Source organism: Heloderma suspectum, chromosome 16, assembly GCF_057233095.1.
Source record: "Heloderma suspectum isolate Gila_16-S chromosome 16, 16-S_ref, whole genome shotgun sequence".
Lineage (NCBI taxonomy): Eukaryota > Metazoa > Chordata > Lepidosauria > Squamata > Helodermatidae > Heloderma > Heloderma suspectum.
Genome location: NC_139473.1, coordinates 22,042,324 through 22,054,962, shown reverse-complemented (window position 1 = coordinate 22,054,962; position 12,639 = coordinate 22,042,324). Strand labels below are relative to the sequence as shown.

Sequence of the window (12,639 nt, the reverse complement as noted above, 5' to 3'; positions counted from 1 at the left end):
TAGACGACAACTCCCAGCATTCCTGACCATTAGCCATGCTGGCTAGAGTTGATGGGAGTTGATGCTTGCAGCATCTGGAGGCCAACAGCTTGGGGAAGGAAGGCTGTATTGCACATGCAGAGAAGGTTTAGGTTAACAAGATGAGAGCTCAGGATAAAGGAATGTAAAAAAAAAAAAAAAACCCAAAACAAGCCAGCATCCTGATAGAGGGGAGCTGGTACTTGAAAACTGTTCTCAACTCTAACATTTGCTAAAGTATCAAGGCATGACCAGAAAACAGTTGCTGTGGCCCCGAATGAGGAACAGTTATTATCTCCAGTGCAGGGACCACCCACAATCCACATTGAAATCATGAGAAATAGTGTCCGGTTGCTCAATACATTCTGGTTCTGCAGCTTTTCGTTTCAACTGTTGTTTGATTCCGCCCCACCCCCCATACACACACACTCAGTTTTACTTAATTATAGCAAAATGAAGGACAGAAGGAAGAAAGTTCATAGAACTGAAATGCTTAGCAGGAATTTTTAAAATTTCATTTATTTATTTTTGCTGTCAACAAAGTCTCCCAAACGTAGGATTATGGGGGGAAAGAAGAATGCCTTAATTGTGTATTTGGTTCCTGACATGTTTCAAATATTAAAAACGAAAACCTCTTCCTCAGGGTCACCCTGACAGTTCTTACATGTTGAACTGCTCAGTTTGGGCTACACACCTCTCTCATCTTCAGGTTGCACAAGCACTTGCTTTGGTTACCAGTGCTGTGGCTGGCAAATGATGCCTTCTGCAAGAGACATACATGGGGGCAGAGTGGGGGGTGGGCAGGTGCACAGAAGGAGAGGGGTCTTTCACCTGCAGTAATTCAGTAGAAAAGGACATTTCAGCAAGAGACACAGCTTATCTTAACCTTCCCCATTCTGGTGCCCTCCAGATGTGTTGGACTGCAACACCCATCATTCTCAACCAGCATGGCCTGGCAGGGAATGATGGGAGTTGCAGTCCAACACATCTGGAGGGCACCAGATTGGGGAAGGGTGGCTTATCTCCTGTCTGGGTGACAGCAAAAGGAGAGACCCTCGTTGTCCTTTGTACCTGGTGAAAGTGGGAATGGGGACACTTTTCAGCTATGCCTAATGTGGCACCAGCCTTGGCTTGTCACCTCACTCTACACCTTGCTGTGACTTTGTATTGCTGCCTGATTAAAGCATAGTTGTTGACTACCAGGGCAATCCTATACATGTCTACTCAAAAGTGTGTGCCACTGTGTTCGACTAGACTTAATTGGGTTCAGTGGATGCAGGATTGCAGCCTAATTGTATGGATTGGGTTGACTGATTGCATCTGCATATGGGAAAAATGATTTTCCCAGAAAAAATACACCTTTAAAAAAAGGAAAAAAAGAAATGCATCACTGTAAGCATCACCTTAGAAGTGCCTTTCGCTCTCCACTCACAGATGAAGGAATGTCTCAGTTAAGATGGCACTTGCCATCTGCATGTTTTATAAGTACTTGTCTGATTTCCCCCCCCCCACCACCATCTTCAGCAGCCAAATTTTACTTCCCGCTTTAAATTGTGCTCCAGCCAGCCCACCAAGCAGCCATTTGGCAGACTGGTAGGAGCACGATTTGGTTGGGTAGGCCAGTGCCAGTGTAGGGGAAGGGTGCGAGCGCGTGTGTGAGAGAGAGAGAGAATGTCAGTAATGTGTGTGAGGATGGGGAGGGGAGGGGAGGGGAGGGGAGGGGAGGGGCCCCACCTGCCCAGAACAGGCCAAGACGATTGTTGAACCTGGAGATGTTTCTGTTCATTTAGAACATTTATATGCCAACTTTCTGCCCAGAGGACTCCAAGGCTGCAATCCTTTATCCGTTTACCTGGGAGTAAGCCCTAGTGAACTCGGTGGGACTTGCTTCTGAGTAGACATGTAATAGAATTGTACTACAAGTAAGTAAGCCTTACTCAAATTGCCCTGGGAGAGGATCTTCTCTGTTTTATTTTACTTGGAATATTTAACCCGTGATCACAATTGGATCTAGGGCAATTTACAAGCCATGTCACCCAATTCTTATTTGCCCAGGATAGTAGAAGCTGCTCAAGATTGGGCAGTGCTGGCGTGGAATCATGATGCCATCGCATTTTGGGAAGGTGCAAAGAGAGAGATGTTGTTTTTGTCCGTCCCCCCCCCCAATTTCTATTTAGTTTTCTTTTCTTCTCCCCTCAGGAAAATGTCATTTTCCAGTACACTCAGGCGCTTGCGAATGGGGAAGAACTAAAACTTTGCAAGGTATTTTTAATTACTTATGACTTCAGTGCTGCTTTGCAATTTACCACACAAAAACGTATACATTCTTCAAAGTCTGTCCCAAACAGCACTGTGAATTCTCCTAGTTTGTCCCAAAACACTCCCATCCCCCCCTCTTCCCAGCCCAGCCCACTAACCGCAAACAGTTAACGCTTCATATTATGGGTCCACAGTCCTGTTTGAACATAGGTATCAGCAAGGCAGAATACTCTGTTGGGAAAATTCACAACTGTAACTCGCATCCCCACTGACTCCAGAGTAATCCCATTAATTTCACAATGGCTATGCTATTTATGTTTTACTGATTACATTTGCATCCTGCCTTTCTTCCACATTGGAACTCAAGGTGGGGCAAGTGGGGTCCCCAGGCAATTTCTCCCCCCTCCCCCCAGCCTTGACCAGAATCAGACCTGCTGAGCTTCAGCAAAGCGGCTGCATCATAACCATATCCTGAGACCATTGGAGTGGCTTTCCCCAAGCTGGTGCCTTCCAGACACATTGGACTGCATCTCTTATCGTCAGTGGCCAACCAGATGCCCCTGAGAAACCCACCCGCAGGACATGAAGGCAGAAATCGTTCTCACCTGTCATTTCTCCTCCAGTATTCAAAGGTCCACTATTTCTGAATGTGGAAGTTCCCTTTAGCCGTCATGGCTGATCACAACTGTAGATGTCTCTTCCATAAACGTGTCTTGTCCCGTGTTCAAGCCATCTAAGGACACAGTCCTATGCATGTTTAGACAGAAAAAAGTCCTACAACTCCCAGCATGCTGACTGGGGAATGTTGGGAATTGTAGGACTTTTTCTGTCTAAACATGCATAGGATGGTGCCCTAAGCTTTTGCTCTTCATGACATCTTGCAGCCACAAATTCCATAAATGAATTATGTTTCCTGTGAAGATGCTTTTATCTTGTATTGCTGTTGTTCTGAGCCATACGCTTCCCTCTGTCTTGATACTGAATATAATAATGATGCATCCTTTTATAAGAAAGTGTGCATGGGTTTAGAAATGCAGTCCCTCAGAACGTCCAGCTTCATCCCTATGTTGCACTGCTAGAATATGAAATTATGTTCATGGCTGTAAAATGGCCCACTACGTAGATATGGAGAACCAGGAACTGCCCCTGCTTGTTCACCTGTAGAGGTCTGGTTGGCCTGCCTGGGATGCGGGTGGACACGAAAGGAGGGGAGTTTTCCTCCATCCCATGCCTCATGGCTTCTTGGCTGGATCAGCCATCCCCAACCTCATGCCCTCCGAATGTTTTGGACTTCAACTTCTGTCAGCCCTGGCCAGCATGGTCAGTGGTCAGAAATTCTGGGAGTTGTAATCCAAAACATCTGGAGGTTGGGGAAGGCTGGGCTTGGTCAGCCTGAGTTATGGAGGAGTGAGCCCCAGGCGGGAGGGGAGAGGGTGGCATGGAAAGAGGCAACGAATCTCTTCATCACATTGGATTGTGGCTAAGGTTGCTTCCAGGTCAAGGGCTCCTAGTGCTACCAGTGAGAAGGCTTTGTGCAGCTACTCCATCTTTTTCTCCAGAATGAATTTTTTGCTGTAAGAAAAAAGGGCAGAAGAAGCGGTGGGAACAGGGTTACTAGTGGAACATGACAACGACATCTGGACACACACACACATACACCAGAAAAATTCTGTGAATGAGGCAAGGCAGTGGCAAGATAAAAGCCTTGTCCAGAAGCACACCAAAAGATAAAACATTTTTACATATTTGAGAGACAGATAGAATGTCTTTCTATAAGGGAGAATGATCTTTCCTTAACTCCTAGAGACGCTCTAGTTGTGCCTAGTGTAAAAAGTCCAGATTGGTGACAAAGATGTGTTTGTGCTCATCTCTGTGGCTGCTTCCTCTTAGCTGGCTGACAGCAAGGAACTGAAACAGAACCCCAGCCTTCCTTGCTCTGCTAAACTTCATGTTTAGCCTTCTCTCCTTTTATGTTTCTGAATGACAGTCAGGAGTTGAAGCACACTCTAGGGGTAGATTTGTGTACTTTGTTCTGTCACCTTTGTCATTTATAAAAGAGGGAGGACTTTAACCATTCACTCCCTCTCTCTATGCCTTCCTGGACAGTTTTGGTATTTAGTCTGGGTGCAATGTTGCATGACAGCTTCATAGCATTCCCACAATTTGGCCTTTAAGGGGTGGTGGTGGAGAAGTCCTCTTGAAGGAGGCTTTGGTGACAGCACCCTCAAAACAGTGTTGCTTCTGATTGGGTCCAGTGTATCCAGTTCTGACACAGGCTTCCTTCCCCCCCCTCCCCCATAGGTGGATTGTGAGCAGCTCCAGAGAGAGAACAGAGGGGGCTAGCACCCACAGAACAACTATGGTGAGTGATCTTTCTGTCCTGTCTTGTCTTCATCTCACTCTGCTCTGAGCTCGCTGCTGCAGCTAGAGACTCCTGGTTCCATGCTTGTGTGCATGTTTGGTTTCTGCAGCAGTGCCTAAAGGGATAGGAAAGGAACGTGCTGTCAGAGGGCTAAGGAGGAACTAATACATGATCATGCATTGCAGAATTGAAGCAGCTGTGGTGTGCTTCTCTTTGGATAGGAAGTTTCTGAGCTGCTTGCTTGCTACTTGCATTTATGTGGCAGTCACCGGCCCAGTTCGCACATAACAAGAACTCATGGGTCATTTAACCTATGGGTTACCAGGATGAAGCACAGGTGCAGTGCCTCCCTGCTCAGCACTTCCACTTTGCATTTGCTTTGCTAAACAACCCAGGAACAACCCCATTCCTAGGTTGTTAGTCGTGGCATCTGAATCCAGAACTCTGGTTTGTTGAGGGTTAAGCAACCCAGAGTTTGATCCTATGGTTTGTTGTTGGGTTAAAACTCTGGGTTGTTTAACCCTCAACAACCCAGAGTGCTGGATTTGGATGTCACTGGGGCATTCTTGGGTTGTTTGGAAAGTGGATACAAAGTGAAAGTGGTGAATGGGTGGAAGGGAGCATGCTCGCTCGTTCTCACAGAGCCCCGCCAATTCATGGGTTGTTTAAAACAAGTCAGAGTGTACTGGAGGCATAGGCCCAGTGCAGAGGTCACAGTAAGCCGGAATTGCTATTCATCACTCTTGCTTGGTTTCTTCTGCTAAACAAACCGGGGAACCTCAGTCCATGGTTTGTTTCCTGTTAAGTTCAAACTGGGATCTCTGCCTAGTTCCTTCCCAAACAACCCAGAATCTAGAGGCAAGAACAAACGCTGGCTTAAGATTCTGTCTTATTTGGAGAGGAACACACCAAAGATACCGGTTTGGACATAACGGAAAACAAGCCGTGGATGGAGGCTCCCTGGTTTGTTTAGCTGCTCCTGCTAGCAGGAGCTAAGTGGGGGTGACCAAGTAGCATGTGCTAACACACTTTCCCACTCACGGTAAGCCAGAATTCTCAGCAACTCTGGCTTACCATCACGTGCAGACATGGCCATAGGGAAGGGATGTGGCTTACAGTCTGTTTTTTACAGACAAGACTGGTGCAGGGAGAGACCAGTAAGTAGTGGAGAGCAGATAAGAGGGAGCTGCCAGCCCAGGAATTTTAGAAGGAGCCCTTTAGATTGTAAACTTGAGGACAGGGCTCCTTTTATCAGTTTGCATAGCACTTAATCTAATTTATAGGGGCCTAGTAAATTATTATTATATTCTTAAGAGACACAGCTGGAAGGAGAGGCCCAGGTTTCCTTGCCTCTGCAAGGGACATTGATCCCAGCTTAAGTGCCAAGGCAGGAGGGGAGGAGCATGTGCTTTTTGCGGTGCAGTCCCAGGTCCAGTCCCTGGCATCTCCAGATAAAGAAACTCCGGTAGGTGAGCTGGGAACCCCAGTGAGCCATTTGAAGATGTTTCTTGGCTGGAAGGATTGGTCCGATCTTCTGTAGGAAGATCTTCACCTTCCCTGGAAACAATGCTATAGTGCAGCCTTCCCCAACCTGATGCTCTCCAGCTGTGTTGGACTGCAAGTCCCATCATTCCCAGCCAGCATGGGAATGATCAGACTTGCAGTCTAACACAGCTGGAGAGCATCAGGTTGGGGAAGGCTGTCATAGTGTGAATTCTTCTGGGACTACAAGAACTTCCCACCACAGGTGGAAACACAGGCAGGCGTTTGAAATGCTGATGCACCCATATATTTCTCTTCCACGATATAGGTTTGCTGTTGACTGGCGGAGAGAAACCTTTGAAGTAGGAATGTGTTGTGTCAGAGCCTTTGGAACAATGTTTCGCAAAACGGCCTTGGTTTGTGCTTGACAGGAACGTGTGTGCTTTCAGACAAACTGAAATATACAGTAATGGGGCCCGAGGCCTGGGTGCCAAGATGAGGGCTTTTTTGTGATGTGATGCTTGTTCTCTTGTAGTTCATCTTCTGTGCCAGGTGTCTTAAGCACCGTGCTGGGTTGATTTGTCCAACGCAGGCCACTCTCTCAGGGGTACTTGAACATAGTCAAGGCAAACTGCGTACTTGAACATAGGTCAGGGCGAACAGACATATTAACCGTATGTTCCCAAAGTTTGCGGATATGCTTGTGCGGGATAGAGGTGTTTGAAGGTGAGCTCTATCAAGCAGGAGGTGAGTGCTTAACCCTTCCAGCACCCACCCATTATCGCCTGCACATATCGCCCCCCATGAGGCTTGTTTCAGGTCTCAGAGCCTGGGGGTGGGGGGATTATTTAAAGGCAGCTGTGAGGAGCTGGGGGTGCTTGCAGTGAGAATTGGCAGGCAAAGAGGAGGTAGATCGGAGTTAAATTAAGACAAACTGCCACGGTTGAGAGGAGGGCGAAAAAGATACTCAGGGTTATGGACAACTCCTATGAGGATAGGTTGGAGGAACCGGATATGCTTATCCTGGAGAAGAGGGGACTGAGAGAGGACTTGATGTACTCTTCAGATACTGGAAGGGCTGTCACATACAGGAGGACAATTGGTGGAGCCAGCATCCCATAAAGGCCAGAAACAGTTATTTGGCTTTCCAGATTATTATGGTACTGTTCCTTGTTTGTGAAAATTTCCAGTTCTTTCCTGATCTCTTATTTCCCTTAAGAAAGAGTCTTGAATCTTGATCAGTTGTCACAATGATGTTTTCCTTCCCAGTGAGGATTGGATCTTTTCTCTAAGGACTAGTGAAGATTTTATTTTATTTTATTTTTTTTTTTTAGAGCAAAATTCTCAGGACACAGTTGTAATTTTTATTGCTTGTGTACGGGGTTCTCTGAAGTTGCCATTGGTGACAATGGTGTAAGTTCATCAAAATTAAGGTGCCTTTAATGGATATTTCCATAGGTTTTAGGCCTTTTCTTTCTCGTTAATCTTAAATCATGGCAAAATTTAAGAGTGTGTGTTCCTCCTCACCCAAAGTTCCTGGATGGATAAAAATCAATGTTTTGTATTGTATTTAAATTTTTAAAATTGGATTTTAAATATTTTTTAATTTTTAAAATATTACATTTCTCTTATCATTTTGGAAGGTAACATATACCTGGTTCACATATAATGCTAGCCTATAGTTTATTTAACCCATGGTTTACTGCCCTACCCAGGGTTTGAGTGGCAGTCTGTAGTACTGGCAAGTAGAGTGGCTGGGTTGTGGGGCTGTTGTTGTTTTTTACTGCTCTTGCCTGCCGCCTCTGTAGCCTGGTAAAAGAACCCATAAACAATCCATAGTTCTGGGTTGACATGTAACAACAACCCATGGTTTAAACAACCTATAGGTTAAAAAGTCAGGCATGAAAAATACATACCATGAGACCATGAAAGCCTGCTTGTTAGAATGAAGTAGTGTAAGTACTACTCTACCTAACTGTAAATTAACACAGTTTAGTGGTCAGATTTGTACAATTGTTCCATTTCAATGGGGAACTTGATTTTAATCACTGATTTAAACCACCCCCTTTTCTTGCTGATTCCAATCAGTGATTTAAGTCACCTAACCCACCCTGCAAAGTTCTAACAAAGATGTCAGTAGGCAAAAATGGTCAGGGGATGATGTCTCCAATGTGCTAATTGCCGAGAAGAAGCCCGGCCACTTCATGGTTGCCCCTGGGCCCAATGAGGTAGCATAGGAAGCCCTTTCTGTTCTGCCTTATAATCATGCGCACATCTTCTGGGGTCTGCTCCTGGGGACGCACATGGACTGCAAATGGGAACTGGAAGTGAATTACTGCCACAGACACATCTGTGAAAGGGCAGGGAGGGAGATTTGCGTGAACAGCCAGGCCCAGCCCATATATTTGTGACAGTGTCCTGTGATTACATGGGACGCATGGTGCAGGAGAAGTCCCACACAGCTGAGTGCCAAAGTACAGGGCAACTTTCTGCCACTGGTGCCTCAGAATTGTGTGTGTGTGTAATTATATTTGCCAACTTGTGTCAGTTGTTGTTCCATTCTACTGCCTTGTTTGACCTAGGTACACTATTTATACTGTTAAATTTATTTTGCATCCCCAGTTTATAACATTAAAATAACCAATGCTCGCAATTCATAAAAGACTAGCATGACATATGTGTTAGACATAGAATAGTAGTTCCAGAACAGTAGAAATATTGGCAGCCGCCTCATACCAAGTCAGACCACTCGCGCATCTAACCCAGTATTGTCGACTGACTGGCAGCAGAGGGGGGCTTTCTCAGCCCTTCCTACCTGGAGATGCAGGGGATTGAATATGGGACCTTCTGCACCTAAAGCAATGATCTGCCACTGAGCTATGGCCCTCCCCAAACAAACATTACCAAACTGTTATCCAGCAAGGAACTCAGGGAGAAAGAGAGAGAACCAGGGCAAACCCAGCATCTTCCCACACTTGTCAGCAGAAGCCTCAAGTTGTTTAGTAAAACCTCGACCTTCTGCTGAAGTTCTAACATAAGACAGCGCTTAATAGCGCCTGCTGCAAATTCCTCCCAGTGGTCTGCAGACTTCCCTGTGCAGGAGCAATTTGGGCATGCTTTGGCTAAAGTTAAACGTTAATTAGGTGGGGTTTAAATAAGCATTTTATTTTGGTTATTCTTACGTATTTTTAAGTTGCAACCCACTGGAGCACTTGCAATGGGGTGAGCTAGAAGTCCCGATACATTTTTTAAAAAGTGATAATCGCATGTTGGCCTTCAGAAGTGTGAGGTGTGTCCCCATCATTGACTCTCCTTAGAGGTTTTCAGGCAGAGGCTGGATGGCCACCTGTCAGGGATGCTGTAGCTGCAGATTTCCTACATCAGCAGCAGGGTGGACTAGAGGAATTTTGAGGTCCCTTCCAAATCGTATGATTCTAAGAGGTTTGAGATCCTCTGTGATACTCCCACCCCCCACCCTCAAACGTATCTTCATAGGTCCAGGAATCAGGATGATTGCCCTTTCGGGAGGAATCAGTGGGGCAGTTTCCTTATCTCTGCCCCCTTGGAAAGTATTTTGTTCTGGTGGACCAATTCAGCACTCTGCTTGTCCCTGAGTTTGTGACACAGTGAATTTCCAAGCTGAAGCCTCTCTTGGCCCTGCATCTGCGGTGGGGGTTAGCCAGCTGTTTCCTCAGCTTTGACCAGCTGAGAACCCTTCTGATACAGTTGGTGCAGCACCCCGAGGGAATTTTCTTTTCTTCTCTGAGTGGCCTTTTCTTTTGGAAGTCCAGCTCAGGACCAGACTGAGATCTAGCAGGACGTCCTCCCTACATGGCTGTGTCGTGAGTGCATTGTGTCACGCCTTGGGGGGAGTTTCTGAGATGTCAGCTATATATTCTTTGGCTCCCAGCCAGAGGAGAATGCAGGCCTCAGTGGCTATGCAGCAGAGCTGACAGGCGCCGTGTCCCTTTTGCTCTCACAGGGCTCAGCCAGCAGGATTCCCATCCCTCTGTGTGAACGTGGGCTCTGAGCTGAATCCTGAGTGGGTCTTCCTCCCGCTGGAACACACAAAGCAAAGTGGCAGATGCTGCTATTGTTCCTGGGCATTCCGGCACATGCCGGCCTGAGCAGCTGCTCTGATTCAGACGAAACGGTTGTGGGCCATAGCCCCACGACAAAGGAAGACAGGGCTTGCGGAAAGGAGGACAGGGCTTGCGGAGCCCTGGATGCTCCTGGCCGGCTGAACCGGTGACTCCATTTTCTGTGCTGGCTGTCAGGGAGTCCTTGGCATGGCAGAGCCTTGTCTTGCTTCCATCCGAGGGAGGAGGAGTCTCTCCTCCTCCTCCTCCTCCACCCGCCTTCCCCTCCCTTCCATTGTCGGCAGCCGCTGAAGCAGCCAGCGCACCTGCTCCCGTCTCTGCCGAGAGAGATGCTCTAGCCCTGCTTGGGAGGTTGCCTGTCTCGGTGTCTGCCTGAGCCATTGGTGCCGGAGGGGGCAGAAGGAAGCGATGCCACTTGCGTGCCCCCAGCCCAGTGCCCGCCTCTGGATGCAACCATGACTCTTCCGGGCCGCGTCTCCTGTTCCATGCTCAACTGCTTTGTAAGTGGGCTCTCCCTCTCTCTGTCCCCCGCCCCTTTTCTTCTCTGTGCTGTCTGCCTGCATGCAAGGATGCTTTCCAGTCTGCATTTCTTTCTCAGTCTGAAGTGAGGGGCAGCTGGGAAAGGAGCGTATTGTGTCAGTTGCCTGCTTGGAGACATTGGCCTTTTATTTATGGCTCCCTCAGCCTGGTGCTTGGGGAGTGGCTCGCCTTCCCCATCTTCCTCCCTCACCTTGATCCTGCGTGCTTCCTGTTTTTCACCCTGCAGTTATTCTCCTGGGTCTTCCCCAGAGCACTTGCCCCATCCTCACCTGGAGGTTAGAGGTCACTGTTCTGGCTGGGGTTGCAAAATCCTTGCAGAGACCCCATTGAGCATAGCTCTGTGGGCAAGGCATGCTGAGGCAGAAGCTTAGCTCCCTGTCCCTGGAGCATTGTTTAGCTTGGGGTTACCCTGCACAGTTCAGGACATGCTCAGGACAAATCCCCCAGGACCTGCAAGTGCAAGTCCCTGCTTCTTTCTAGTGGCTGTGGTGCATCTGCGTTTTGCTTTGTTGGATCACAGCCACATGGCTGCCTGAGAGAGGGCCAGGCCTTCGCGTTAGAATCCCCCTCTCTCTCCGTGCTTGCTGGCGTGGTGCTGAAACCAGGAGAGTAAGACACTGATTCCTGTCTGGTTGCTTGGAGGAAATGGGAGGGTGTCCTGCTTCACACCCCTAGTAATCTGGCCTCATCTGAGAGACAGTGGCACCCCCCATCCATGGTGGGCAGCAGTTTGCTGCAGTTCGACATGCAGTTACTCAGCATGGCGCTCCGTAGCCTCTGGCCTTCCATGCGCGTCCTCCTACGATTCTGACTGGGACCTGCTGAGGAAAAGGCAGTGAGGAAGTCTGGTAGAACATACCTTCTCTCTGAGAAGGAGAGAATGCTGGGTTAGCCCCAGAGGTAGAAGGAGAGATGTGCAAGTGAGGTATTGGGGGTGGGGTGGGGGGGCTGGTAGAAGCAGCCTCCGAGCTAGTTAGCTCTTTCCAGCATCATGTGGTGCAAGTTGAGAGTTGTGCATTTTTACAAGTTGCTCTGACTGTACTCCGGCTGAGGCTCTGTTAGTGCATACATGCACATGCCATGCCTCGCTGGTAGTGGGGGAGGGGGTGTTAGGTGTGCAAACATGATGAGTGGTTAGTCCAGTGGTAGAGTGCACACAGATGTGGGGCTAGGGAAGGAATTGCTTGAATCGCCCTGTACCTCTTGTCAATGTTACATTTTAATTGAGTGCTGTTTCTACAGAATAACATTGGGGGGCGGAGGGCAAGACACATCTCTGCTCTGAGGAGCTGGCAGTCTAAATTCCTCAGGGGACCTGGCCTGAAAGCGCATGATGAAGTTCAGCAGGTCTGGATCTGGCCTGGATAGGAGGCCACCTGAGATCCTTCCATATGCCACTTTGAGTTCAATGATGGAAGAAAGGCAGGATATAAACGTAGCACATAAATTTCGGTGATGGGGTTGAGGAAGGATAATGTGAAGGACATGAGCAAATTCAGCTAGGTTGCCTAGACTTCATTTCGTAAGGGCAGCCTTCCCCATCGGTAGTCTAATGCTTCTGGTGGGCACCACGTTGGGGAAGGATGCATTAAGGGATGAGTGTGTGCCAAATGCTTCATAGAAGCAGCAGGTTTGAGGAGAAATTTAAAAGAAGGGGGAACGGTGACATTCGCTTTGGTGAGTGAGCTGCTGTGGCAGCGGGCATGATGAGGTGTCTTTCCTTGACCCATGTGGCGGGGTGTCTATGTGCAACGTCTAGTTGCGGACCAAGAGGAGCCTGACCATCTCCATAAGAACAGAAGAGCCCTGCTGGATCAGAGCCAGAGTCCACCTAGTCCAGCATTCTGTTCACACAGTCACCAGCCAGCTCTCAGCCAG

The 12,639-nt window shown here is 48.0% G+C and overlaps 1 protein-coding gene across 14 annotated transcripts in view; it reads left to right on the top strand.

Moving 5' to 3' along the window:
• The window catches only part of MTMR4 (myotubularin related protein 4), a 50,785-nt gene that overhangs the window by 9,341 nt on the left and 28,805 nt on the right, over positions 1 to 12,639 (top strand). For 6 of the 14 annotated variants that reach the window (XM_084822495.1, XM_084822496.1, XM_084822500.1 and 3 more), the window contains 2 exons: positions 2,218 to 2,280; positions 4,579 to 6,537. In XM_084822495.1, the coding sequence (XP_084678621.1) occupies positions 6,412 to 6,537 (126 nt within the window). In that variant the 5' untranslated portion in view covers positions 2,218 to 2,280; positions 4,579 to 6,411. The other 8 variants (XM_084822508.1, XM_084822509.1, XM_084822505.1 and 5 more) reach the window with 7 other exon arrangements.